The sequence below is a fragment of the Pipistrellus hanaki genome (assembly GCF_964339955.1).
Source record: "Pipistrellus hanaki genome assembly, chromosome: 2".
NCBI lineage: Eukaryota > Metazoa > Chordata > Mammalia > Chiroptera > Vespertilionidae > Pipistrellus > Pipistrellus hanaki.
Genome location: NC_140504.1, coordinates 46,692,164 through 46,705,700, shown reverse-complemented (window position 1 = coordinate 46,705,700; position 13,537 = coordinate 46,692,164). Strand labels below are relative to the sequence as shown.

Genomic DNA, 13,537 nt, shown 5'->3' with positions numbered 1-13,537 from the left:
CCTGTGGTGAAAAAGTCCTTCAATAAGCTGAGGCTTTCAAGAATCTTGTCAAAGTCAGGAGCCAACTTTGCAAGGTCCTCTGAATCAGGAAGGGAATTTCTAATTTTCTCTGGAGGAGACACACACAAATAGCCTCACTCATAGTTTCAAAGTAATAATTTAACCATTAAAACATTAATAAAATTTAAATATCATATATAAATTTAAACTCCCATTTTCTTCCTATTACAACTACAGCTGCTACATATATCTGAAACAATGTGTTATTCTAATGATATTCCACGAGCCATAAAATTTAAAATAAAATACTCACCAAACAAATGGTTTAGATGGAGACCTTCAATTTATAAGTTAAATGCCTTGAGACAGAAACACTGTATTAACAATGTTAACAAGAGATTGGAATCAGAAGTACTTTTTGGGAGGATGTCTAAGCAGAAGCAAAGAACCAAAAAAACAAAAGAAAGACATCTCTTGCAGTACCTGGCTAACTAAAAACTGTGATCACATTCCAGCTCAAGAACAGAATTTCCATTACTTCTCTCCCTCTTTTCATAGTCCGTTACAAACTAGAAATAATAAGAGCCCAAGGGAAACTTTTATTTTATTTGAGTTGGCTTTATTTATAAAATGGTCAAAGCATTTATTTTTGTTTAAAAGCATTCAATAATTTTGGCCAAGTGACTTCTGAATTAGAAAGGGCTTTTCTCATTTTCTCTGGAGAAGACCAAAACACATAAATATTCTCAAAATAAGAATATATGCCGACTATTATTCTAGGGACTTTAAAAGCATTAACTTGATTAGTCTTCAGAGCAACTTCACAAACTAGCTATCAGCCAATCCATTTTATATATGAGAAACTGGGGTACAAAGGTTATGTAACTGGACCCAAGCACACAACCAAGAAATAGGGCAGGCAGGGTTTAAGTCTAGGAGTTTAGGTTAAGAATCCAAGTTCTCAGGCTACACCATGTACTGGCAAATATATGGAGTTAAAAACCAATCCTCATGAATATCTTATATAATAAAGACATAAAATGCAAATTGACCCTCACACCCTCACAAGATGGGGGGTTAGAGAGGGATGACCAAACTCCTGAACAAGCAGGCTGCATGGGGCGACCAGGTTGGCAGGGGGGTTAGTGAGGGATGACCAAATAACTGAACAGCAGGCTGCATGGGGCGACTTGAGAGATGTGAGGAGCAACCAGGCTGATAGGGGGAGCAATTAGGGGTGACCAGGTCGGTAGGGAGGGCATTTGGAAGCAATTAGGCTGGCAGGGGGCACAGTTAGGGGCGACCAGATTGGCAGGGGGGCAGTTGGGGGCAACCAGGCCAGCAGGGGGCCAGTAAGGGGTGACAGTTAGGAGTGACCAGACTGGCAGGGAGGGGGCAGCTGGAGGCAACCTGGCTGGCAGCGGGGGAGCAGTTAGGGGTGAGTAGGCAGGCACTCAGGTAAGCAGTTAGGAGCCAGTGGTCCAGGATTGTGAGACGGATGTCAGACTGCGGTTTAGTATGATCGGGCCTAAACCAGCAGTCGGACATCCCCTGAGGGGTCAGGATTGGAGAGCATGCAGGTTGGGCTGAGGGGGGACCTCCCCGCCATGCATGAATTTTGTGCACTGGGCCTCTAGTTAGAAAAATAATTTGAAAGAGTACTTTTTTGCAAATACCTTTGTCAACACAGCACAATTTTATCTTTAAGGAAGTGGTGTGAATAAGTGTAGTAAGACATTAATTCCACTCCCATGTACACCTAAGCTAATAAACAGTTTTAAAAAAGAGACTGAGGAAAATAATTTCATTCAAAATGTTTTTTTAAAGATCATCATGGATTACTGACAATCACAACTATCAAATATACTTTTGTTCACCTACCTATTGTTAGATGGGGGACAGTAGCTGACAATAGTGAGAAATTACTCTGGACACTGGCAGACTTTCAAAGAACCTGGTTACCAAAAATAGAGGTAACCAAGGTATCAAATTAAAAAGAGCTAGTTAAGTGGGTTATGGTACATCAGTTCTGGGTATCATACAAATTAAAAATGATGTTAGAGAAGGCTGATTGGAAATATGGAAAATGCTAACAAAATGTGTTAGATAGCAAAAGATAAGACAGTAAAGTGTATGTTGACTATGATTATAATTTTAAAAAAGGAAGTGAAAATATTAACCACATACACAGAACTGGTACATTTAAAAGAGAATGCTTCAAAAAGACAATGGCAGCTTTGTTAAAGTGATGAACTAGTGGATACTTTTCTTTTTCTCATAAATGCTTTCTTTGTCATTCTATTATTTTTATCATTAAAATAAAACTACTACACATTCAACTCAAGAGTTAGGAAACTATCTCAACACTACTAGTTCTTTGTCCTATAGATATGACAAAAATAATTTGATGATACAAACCTATATCAATATAGTCATCAATTTCCCAAATAATGTCAGGCACAATCCATTTATAGTCACTAAGGTCTGGTATCATATCTTTCCATTGATCAAAAGTCTAAAAGATAAGAAAGAATGCCAATCAAAGCTCTGCATACTATTGTATATAAAGAATATAAGAAAAACTATTTTAATGAAAACATACTAATCTACTAAGAATGATACATTATGTTCAAAAGTTCTAGCAACAAAGTGGCCTAAACTCTTCTAAAAACAAACCAGCATGCAAGCACACAACAATGTAAATGTTCCTTTTCTTCCTGTACTAAAGAAAAATGTAAAAATATGAAATACATTCTCAAACAGGTTTTATGATGTGGCTTTAAACAATACTGTGGAATAGAAGGAAGACAGACCTGGGGTCAAGACATGGGTGTCTCTGGTACCAGCCACAAAGTGGCTGCATAAATATACCACTAAGTTTCCTATCCGTGCCACTAAATGGCAAAGCTGAAAATCAAACAAAGTGTTCTCACTCCCAGCACAGTGTTTCTTCTACTATTTTTTTTTTAAATCCTCATCCAAGGATATATGGTTTTTAAAAAAATGATTTGAGAGAGAGAGAGAGGGGGAGGGAAATATTGATATGAGAGAGAAACTCCATTGGTTGCTTCCCATACACACCCTGACCTGGAATCCAACTAGCAACCTAGGTATTTGCCTTGACTGAGAATCGAACCCGCAACCCTTCCTTTGATGCACTACGTTCCAACCAACTGAGCCACCGCAGTCAGAGCTCCACGGGGCCATTTTTACCTCCAATACTTATAACTAAAATTTGGAAGGCATTTTCCTATTACTACACACCACTGCAATAATCCAGCATAATCCTGGTGGTGTGATTGTTGGTTGGAGTATCCTCCTATGCACCAGAAGGTCATGGGATTGATTGTGAGTCAGGCATATACCTGGGTTGCAGTTAGATCCTAGTCAGGGTTTGTGCAGGAGGTAGCCAATATCCAACCATTGTATCTTTCTCACATCGATGTCTGTCTGTCTGTCTGTCTGTCTGTCTCTCTCTCTCTCTCTCTCTCTCTCTCTCTCCCCCCCCTCCCTCCCTCCATCTCTAAGATCAATCAAGCAATAAAAATCTAGCATATAGTAGAGACATAATAAATATTAAAACATCTAATTATATTTTCTTGGACTAAAGAAAAATTACTTATGCTGGATGTGAGGGCGATCTGGTTGCGACATCTGTCACCCCATTGATCGCCAGGGTTGATTCGGCTGATCTGGCTGGCTAGGCGGGTGTCCCCCTCCTCCCTCACCGATCCATGTGCGTCCCTCCTGAAGCTGCGCGCTCGGTCGAAGAGGACGACTTTCCCCCAAGAGGAGAGGACCGGTCTTCGGTCAAGGGTATACGAGTAGCTGTGCTCCCCTGCTAGAACCTCCAAACAAGCTCTCAAGAAAAATTACTTATGCTATAAAACCTTAATATAATCATGCTGAGTAATTAGAAATGCAGTAGGAATGTTAAACTCACCTTTTTGGCTGTATAACCACCCCCAACAGCAGATCCCAGTACGAGATACCGAAGTTTTAAGAGTCTTGCAGCTAATCTTGCTGGCCAAAAATTCCTGTAGGGCTGGTAGCCATATTTAATTGGAGAAAGTTTCAATTTACGTAAAGGATGGTTAGTTAGAGAGGAAAACTGATGAAATGATGTCCTGAATTGGGTTCTTTGAAGCTTTGAAGTAGGATGATGTGAATGATAAATACTTCGTGAAACCAGATGCACTTTTTGTAGTGGGAGGCTTCCTTTTATTCCAGAGCTATGTTTCACTAAGGATTGGCAGACTTTGCTGAAAGAAAAATGGGTATGGGAGAAAGATCAGACAGGGTAACAATGCAAAGGGAATGAGATAAAAAGAACAACATACAAAAGGGAAAACACACATGCATACATAAGCACACATGGCCAAATACCATGTGAGGGAACTGAGAAGATGGCCATCTATAAATCAGGAAGCAGGCCCCCACCAGATACCAGATTTGCTGCAGCATGATCTTCTTAGCTCCCAAAACTATGAGAAATAAGTATTTGTGCTTAAGCCACCCAGGGTATGGCAATTTCTAATAGCAGCCCGAAATCACAAAGACACAACGATAGATCAGAAGACAGATAAGTAAATGTTAGATCAGAAGTGAAGAGAAAGGACGATTATATTTAATTTGCCCAGTTATAAGAAAGAAAAAACTAAAGTGAGGTAGCAGCAGTGAGAAAGAAAAGGGTAAGGTAGATAGTACCAGAATGACAGACCAGACATAAGAGAAGAGTTGTCTCACTAATTAGAAAGGTGTCAACAAGGAACCTGGAAGGCTGGTCAACCTTGAAGCTTTGAAAGGTCAGAACCAACCACTCCCTATTTAATTTAGCCAAAGGTAACTGAGGCAACTTTCCCACCAAATAATCATATAAATCCTTACTGATAAGATAATATACTAGTTACTGGAATTACCTGCCTAAGGGCAATGGATGTATCCCAAACCTGAATAAAAGGGATGGCAAAGCCAAAGCAAGGCATAGTCCTCCTACTAGAGATGGGCTCCCACATGGCCCTCAATATTTCCAAATTAATATTTTTCTAGTCTTTCATTTGTGTGCAACCTTCTCCAAACCCGAATCCTGAAGCACGTGGGACGTGAAAGGAGTTCCCACAAAGAGGAAAGAAGAGTAATAACCATGAGGTTTTACCTGGGCAACTAAAATTACCACTTACAGTTATAAAAAAACTCAAAAGATGAATCAACTATGGGAACAGTTCATGGTTCCATAATATTTAGCTCAAATTTCTTTCAACTCTACTCGTACATCCACTTTTTTTTTTTGAATTGGATAAAACTTTGGTTCCAATCACAGCTTCATTGCTTACTAGTTGGGCACTTAAAGGCAAATTATGAATTTACCCAAGCCTATTTTTCAATCCATTTAAATAAAATAATAGTTATATCAGAGAGTTGCAATCGGTAATCACTAATTCAAGTAACTTATTCTCAGACCATGATTCCCTTTCACTACAACCAACTTTTACCTTATGGAACAACCAAATTACTGAAACTTCTATCTTCTTACCTATTAGTTTCCATCTTATCTACTTAAACACTTACCCATCTTAAATCCCCTAATTCATAGTGTCAATAAACACTTACCCATCTTAATCCCCTAATTCATAGTGTCAATACATCTTGTGCAAATACTCCAGACTCCCTTGCCCCCTGGTTTTTTGTTTTAACTGGCAAAATATAAACCCTGGATGATCCTTGTTATAGCTCTTCTCCCTGTCTGAGAGGGGAATGAAGCATTACTGAAGAATATCCCACCTTCTGGACAGACATATCACCTAGGCTCTCAAGATTGTCGGACAGTCTTATTTCATTTCTCTTGTCCATACATTCTTCTATTCTCTGCTAGAACTATTTCAGACATTTTCCACTCTCCTCTAGCCTCCCACATCTCGCCATACTTCCTCCAACTCTCTGTAGATAACATGCCTCCTACAGCACTGAGAAAATGGAAGGTATCAGAAGGAAACATGCTATCCACCTACCGCAGCTACAACTATATCCTCTGGCTCCCCTGCTCCTACAGCCCCTATGAGATTACAGCAAGCACCCAGAGAGTCCCTATTTCAAACTCTCTTTCTCCTGCCTTTTAAGGAATCAAAAGTCAAGTCTCTCTTGCCTTAAAAAAAAAAAAAAAAAAAAGGAAAAAAGGACCCCATTTCATTTCTCTATCTGCTCATTAAAAGTCAAATCAATCTGATTTTCATTTGTATCATTTCAGTGAAATGGCTCTTAAGGAGTGCCAAAAGCTTTCCACTGGACATTTGGTTTTTCTATTCCCATTTTAATTCTCTCTACAATATTTGACAATGTTGACACCTTCTCACTGTTGGAATTCTCTCTTCTTTGGCAATCTCTAGTTTTACTCTTACCTCATTGGTCACTACTTTTCACTTGCCGCCTCCCCAACTACCATACCTTTTAAATGTTAGTAGTTTATTAAAGTCAAAATCTAAACCCACTTCTCTTCTTACTATATATATTCTTCCTAGGCAATCTTCTCCACATCTATTTCCTTGATTACCACCTACATACTCATATTCCTCAAATTTATACCTAATACTAATAATTAAGGTCCAGATCCTGCTGTCCAATTGCCTACTCAACATTTCTACTTAGATATTGAAAAATACCTCAAATTCAAGATATCCAAAACCTTGTTATCTCTCCTCCTCCTCCCACCCCCACTAAGCCCTGATCTTCTTCCAGTATTCCTTATATCAGAAAATGGCATAAGCAGTACCTATCCAGTTACATAAGCCACAAACCTGGGGATCATTCTTAATCCTTCCTCACCCACAAGTTCTGTTAATTCTACTTCAACATAGATCTCCAATCTCCCCCTTCCCCCATCTCCACTACTATCCTTCCTTACATGAGTGACTACAATGGTCTGTACCAAGGTGTTCTCTCCACCAGAACACTCTTCTGAAATATAAATCTGATCATTGTCACTCACCTGCATAAATCATTTAAATGTCACCCCTGCATTAAGAATAAAATCCAAACTCCTAGTCTATCAAAACTTCCATGGTCTGGTGCCCATCTCTCTCCCTCTCACCTCCAGAGAGCTTTTCATCTAGTCCCATATCAGGGCCTTAATTCCTACTGTTCTTGGACAAACTCTTCTATTTGCTTAATTCCTGTTACTTCTATTAGAACTGGTTTCACATCAACCATTCCCCCTTTCCCTGAACTTCATTCTTATTCAAGTCCCCCTGCTACAGTTCTTGGCTCCTTGTATTTTTTCTTCAGAGCTTGTGAAATTTATATTATATAATTATTGATTAATATTTTCTCTACCATTAAATTGCAATCTCCATAAGGTCTGTTTTGCTTACCATTGTATTTCTAAGCCTCGTCCAATGCCTCACAAATAGTAGACACTCAATAATTTTGCTTAATGAATGCATGTTTTGGGGGTAATTAAGTAGCAAAATCTTTAAAAAGGTGAAAGAACCAAGCAAAGATCACGGAAAAAAAAAAAAAAAAGCTCAATAAATGTCATTTCAACATGAATTGCACTAACCTCCATGAATGTATGAATGAATAGCTCTTTAACCCTAAAAAATTATTTGCAGTTTTAAGAAAAAAGTTCATCCAAATATATAACCAAAACAGATGAACTGCAGGTCTGAGTAGTTATATCCCTAAGATGTTTTTTAATTTTATACTAAGTCCTCACTTAATGTCATTGATAGGTTCTGGTTCTGCAACCTAAAGCCAAATGAGGCATAATATGATCAGTTTTACCGTAGACTAAACAAGAATTAAGTTTCTACAACATCTGGCATCTCGTCAATATTATAATGAAACAATGCCGAATTCAATGACTTTATTCAAGAGCTTGCTGTACTTTCTCCATCCTTGACTTCCAAACCCCTAAAATTCCTACTTCCATAATGATGGCAGAAATAGGTATGGGTGGGAGCAAAATCCTCAAATTCGAAAAGGCATCTCAAAGACTACTTCTAGAGCTTCTAATTCCTAAGGGTGATCTAAAAGATCAAGGCTTATACAAGACTTTTTCTCAATAGCATCCTTTTGAAATACTGGTAAGAGAATGAAAACAGGAGAAGAAATTGAGATTTATTGAAGCATCAACTGGGGAAAGATGGTTTGGGTCACCCTCCACCCTATTCCAGTGCAGCTGAGTGTTAACATTAACAGCAATACTTGTCTCTACACTAAGCAATCTGGCCAGGAAGAGCTAAGACTCATGAAAATGTGTGTGTGTATGTATATTGGGGGGGGTGGGGTGGGGGGGGAGAGGCAGAGGGAGAATAAAGGTGAGGTCGGGGTTTTCCCATTCCCAGAGTGGGCCCCAACAATACTGGTATTTGTAACATCAGATAGCCTGCCCACTCCCTAAAAACTCTAAAATGAAGCCTGCTCACTGACATATCATATACCTAAAACAGTTTGCTAAATCAGCCTTTTCATTCAGAGGTAACCCACACAGGCATCTATATACATCATTAGTCCTTCATGTTTAAATATTGATACAATTAGATAACTAGGCTCTTAAAGAAAATTAGCAACTCTTAAATGAGGACAAAGATAAATAACACTGTTAATCTTAGAAAAAGTGATGATACAAAATTCTAATACTATTCTCAGGGAGGCTTCCTAAAGATACTGCAGACACAAATAATAGAAGCAGGTTGTATTAAAAATAGCAACTAGAGAATAATACAAAATTTACAGAATTGCATATCTTTTAAGAGTGTAATAAATGTTAAAAAGGAGTTCATGAATATCAAAGCTGTATAGTCCAACATAAAATAAAGAATAGAAACATCACACAATGACTTAAGGGAATTATCCAGAACTTAGAATATAAAGAAATGAATAAAAACCAGAGGAGAAAAGTAAAGTGATTCAGAGGAGTGGTATCCAATCCAGTATTCCCAAAATTATCTACTGGGATTAAGGAAGAAAGTCCCAAAGCTTCTAGATACAGGTTGTTTTGTTTTATTTTGTTTGTATCTTGTCCTTCAAGACTATATTAGGGTCAATTTATAATGTAAATACTTAATTAGTACAGAAGTACATTTATAATCTTTTTAACAGAAAGGCCTACTGAGTGTCAGACCAGATGACTGGGGTTAGGAGTGGGAGGGTAAAGAGAAGGAAAGGGGTAAGACCCACACCTGGACAAAGCCTTGAATTAAGGCCAAAATCCTAAAAGCTTCCTTCTATGAAGGGAAAAACAGGAAGGTGGGGGGTAGTAGCAATACCTTCAAAATCCTAAAGAATTTTGAAGAGACTTCCATATTCAGCCAAACTAAAAATCAAAAATGAACCAACATAAGGTTTTCACCCCTGAAATCATCTGTTCTCTCTCATCTTCAGAATCTCAAGATGTATTTATTTTTTCAACAATTTTACACAAATATTTATTGCACCTAAATAAACGTTGGTCATTGATCTCCTTACATGTCCATCATCACATATTCAGACAAATGTTTCAAAAATATTTCTGTTCCCATTTGTTAAAGAACAGGAAATTAAATGTGTTTCTTCATAACATGTAGAGGAAGCATGTTGTATGTTGCATAACAAAAGACAAATTGCAGAGCTTGGGGTTTTGACTTTTTGCATCTCTACTTCTGCAGGTAGCTAAATTGTGTTATCAATGTAAGATACCATTATTAATCCAAAATCTATGGAGTCCACAATAAGTTTAGATTTAATTTAGCCCAACAGCATCCAACTGAATAAACAGATATCAGTTATCAATTTGTTTTTAAATTCAATTTTAAAGTTTTTCCTACAGATATTAATTGCTTTAGCAAAGTATGCTATTTTCTGCAATCTTTCCTCTTATTTAAAGAAAATTAGATGTTTCCCCAGTAAACACTGAGTAGAAATAAAAAGGTTGTAAATAACTTTAGTATTGAGGACCGTGGATTTACTTAGAAATTAAAATTTAATGGAATTAGAAATAATTTATTCAACTATTCTATTTGAAAAAAACCTATAACTATTATATGCCATCCAGTTCTGAATATAAACTCAAGATAAACTTCACAAAATAAATGGATTTTATTCTTTATACAGAATAGATAACTTTATACGTATAGTTACCTAAACTATTTTAAACGTCTGAGAAAATTCAAGACTCGTGTTTACAGACTGAGTTAAATCGAGAAAACCGAGTTTTTTTTTCAGCCTTGCTTAAAGTATATTACTTTTTATCAAATATCTGCAAGAATGAGTGAACTCTAAAGGTATCTAAGGATATTAAAATACAACTACAGGGCTGAAGCCAGTTAGCCTGGTGGATAGAGCGTCCACCTGAGGACTGAAGGGTCCCAGGTTCGATTCTGGTCAAGGGCATGTACCTTGGTTGCGGGCACATCCCCAGTAGGGGGTGTGCAGGAGGCAGCTGATGGATGTTTCCAACTCTATCCCTCTACCTTTCTCTCTGTAAAAAATCAATAAAATATATTTAATAAAATAAAATAAAATACAACTACACGTAAAGATAGTCGTTTAAGTCTCATTAAAATGCATATAGACACCCACAGAAGTGAAAAGTCCTCTATGACTTTCTTATATCAGGCCAGGGCGACAATCACAGTGTGATTAGAAAGGTGGTGCCACATTTCCCAACTAGCATCCCAAACCAAGCCTCCTTCCCTAAACTCTGAAAAAGGCTGCTATTAAGAGAGTATCTTTATTCTCCATCTCTGCCACCGCAGTCGTCACTGCTGCAGACCTGGATCCCAAACCGCGTTACCTCAGCGAACCAGGGCGAGAGGCAGAGTCCCCTCCATCCGGGAGGAGAGGGCGCGGACCCGCGGGAGCAAGTATGTCGGGCGTGGAGAGAGAGGAGTTAAGAGAGACGTGGAAAAGGTGGCACACAGATAGAACCAAAGACCGGGGAGGGAGAGGGCAAAAACAAGAAGCAGCTGGAGGCAGAGATGACGGCGAGGTCAGAAGGGTGAAAAGGGCAGGGGCAGCCGAGACAGGCCAAGGCTGAAAGGCGCCCAGAGCTTCTTGGGGCACAGGAACCGGGACAAGGACAGTGCAGGAGCTAGCAGATCAGGGACTCGCGCAGGGCTCCAGTCCCTCCGGGCCCTCCACAACATCCCGGGATCCCCCGACCGCCGGCACTGAGAGTTATCTGCACATCTGTCAGTAGGATGGGGCAAACCCGGTTTCCAGAGGCCCTAGGAATAACGGGGCCAGGTCGCAGCCTGCACTTACCAGGCCACGGCGGCCCGGCGTAGACGCCACATCCCTCCCGCGAGGAGGTCACACCGGCGCTGAGGCGGCCGGGCGGGAGCCGGGTGTCAGTCCCAGTCCGGCTCCTGCTCCGGGAATAACCCAGGAAAGGGCCCTGGGCAACAAGGACACAGAGAAGCCACTGCGGCCCTCCCAATGGCGCATGGACTTCCGCGAGAGCCCGCCCGGCACCCGTACTCGGTCCGTCCGGCAAACAGCCACCCCCCACGCCTTCGGAGAGGGCAGCACAATCGTTCCGGGCAGGACTCGCGCATGCGCTCGGAGCCCGGGCACATCTACTTTCCCTCCCCCAACCCGCTCCGCAGGCTGGGTTTCCGGGTTGGAATTCTGAGTCCCGCGGGTGGAAGACTGGAGCTGGGGAGTGAGTGAGGAGTCCGGGGTGTTTGCGCTGGTGCGGACGATGGTGAGGGGCTTGGACTCGGGATCGATAAATTCTCACTGGTTGGAACCACTCTGAGAACATTTAGGTATTGAGGGAGCCTGGAAAATTCTACAGAGGACAAAATGAGGACAATATACATAATAGACTAGTAAAAACCCACGCTGCTCCTTTGTTCCAGCCTTTCTTTAGGCGCCTTTGTTTGCAAAGTATTTTCCTATCTTTAGAACAATCTCAGGGAGGCGGAAAGAGGAGTCACTGACAGATCGGAAGGTCACGTCTGAAAGGGACTCGGGTCAAGGAGGCCAGTTATGGGATTGGAATAAGCTTGTGCATTTTATAAAGGCATCAAAGATGATTTTGTCCCGTCAGTCTTTCACCGGCTTTCCCACGCTGTCAGCAGTCACTGACCTCTCGGCACTCAGCTCAGAATGTTGGGTGCTCGGCACTCTCCGGAGTCAGCTGCCCTTCTTGCTTTTCAGGACATTACATTCTCCTTTTTCTCCCCACTCTCTCGTGCTGGTTCCTCCTCCCCTCCCAAACCTCTCAATGTTGGAGGGACCCAGATCTCAGAGATCTTGGGCCCCCTTCCCCTTTCTGTCTTCATTCTTAGTGTTCTATGGCTTTAATCCCCACCTCCACCTCCCCCCCCCCTTTTTTTTAATCCTCTTTAACTCTTATCATTTTGGTTTTATGAGGAAACTGGGATCCATTACAGGAATATGACCTATGAAAGGTAATGAAGGCAGTTGGTGGCATAGCCAAAATTAAAGTACCCTGCGTCCCTGCTTCACTTCAAGGGCATCACTCCCCTCCCCCAAACACAATGCATAAAACAATTTCCTTTCAGATCAGAATCCTAGATTAGTATCTATCCATTCACAACAGCACCCAGTATACTTCCCAAATGCAGGACTCTGGGAATGTTTTAAATTATGTTTATTGTGGTGACTGTTTTAATGGCAGGCCCAGAGAGGAACTTGCTCTAATGACATGTGCAAACTAGATCTTTCCAGGATTGTAGAGCTGCACAAAAATGTCTTTGTTTCTCTTACTTGCTAGTTGTTTGTGGGATTGTGTGTATATGTGTTTCAAGAATAAGAGAAATCAAATAATATGAACCCCTTTTATACATGGGTCATCTTTACATCATACAAAACCATTGTTTTGTGATTATATCTCCAGGCATCTGTCCTACTGAAACACTCCCAGTATGCACAAAGATGTATGCATGATGATGTTTATTTCTTCATTGCATGAAATAGCAAAAGATTGGAATCAATAGTTAAATGATGACCTGAGGCATGTTGAACACTTTAAGAATTTATTTGATAAAAAATGTATTTGAGTCAGGCAATGACCAACTGGAAGTGTTTGGAAGTGCTCCACCAACAGGATCTAGATGGAACACTTCTCTAATCACCAGAGAGTGAAGCACAAAATTATTTGATGTGCTATAGCTTAAATGGTTGCCTTTTTTGGGAAAGCCTAGTTGGCCATTTGTGATTAATTGTCTCAGATTTTAATATATTAACCTTAAAACATTTGCAAGCTCGGGTTTTGGGTTGCTTTGTAGGCTGACAAGGCATTAGAACAATCTCAGTCTAATAGTCCTTTAGTTTAATTAATTTAACAACACAAATGGCCATAGCTAAGAGCTACTTATAAATTACATTCATACTAGCCAAGAAAGCCTGTGAGGTCTCTTTGTCCTGATGAGGAACAATGTTTAATATATAGTATTACAGCCGAAACCGGTTTGGCTCAATGGATAGAGAGAGCGTCGGCTTGGGGACTGAAGGGTCCTGGGTTCGATTCGGTCAAGGGCATGTACCTTGGTTGCGGGCATATCCCCAGTAGGGGGTGTGCAAGAGGCAGCTG

At 40.3% G+C, this 13,537-nt stretch overlaps 1 protein-coding gene across 4 annotated transcripts in view; it reads right to left on the bottom strand.

The window, feature by feature from the left end:
• The window catches only part of OPA1 (OPA1 mitochondrial dynamin like GTPase), an 84,334-nt gene extending 72,850 nt beyond the window's left edge, over positions 1-11,484 (bottom strand). For 2 of the 4 annotated variants that reach the window (XM_084871537.1, XM_084871539.1), the window contains exons 1-4: positions 11,239-11,484; positions 3,944-4,262; positions 2,419-2,515; positions 2-109 (exon numbers count right to left, since the gene is read on the bottom strand). In XM_084871537.1, the coding sequence (XP_084727663.1) occupies positions 2-109; positions 2,419-2,515; positions 3,944-4,262; positions 11,239-11,270 (556 nt within the window). In that variant the 5' untranslated portion in view covers positions 11,271-11,484. The remainder of the gene's footprint in view (position 1; positions 110-2,418; positions 2,516-3,943; positions 4,263-11,238) is intronic. The other 2 variants (XM_084871538.1, XM_084871540.1) reach the window with 1 other exon arrangement.
• Between the last annotated feature and the right edge of the window lie 2,053 nt (positions 11,485-13,537).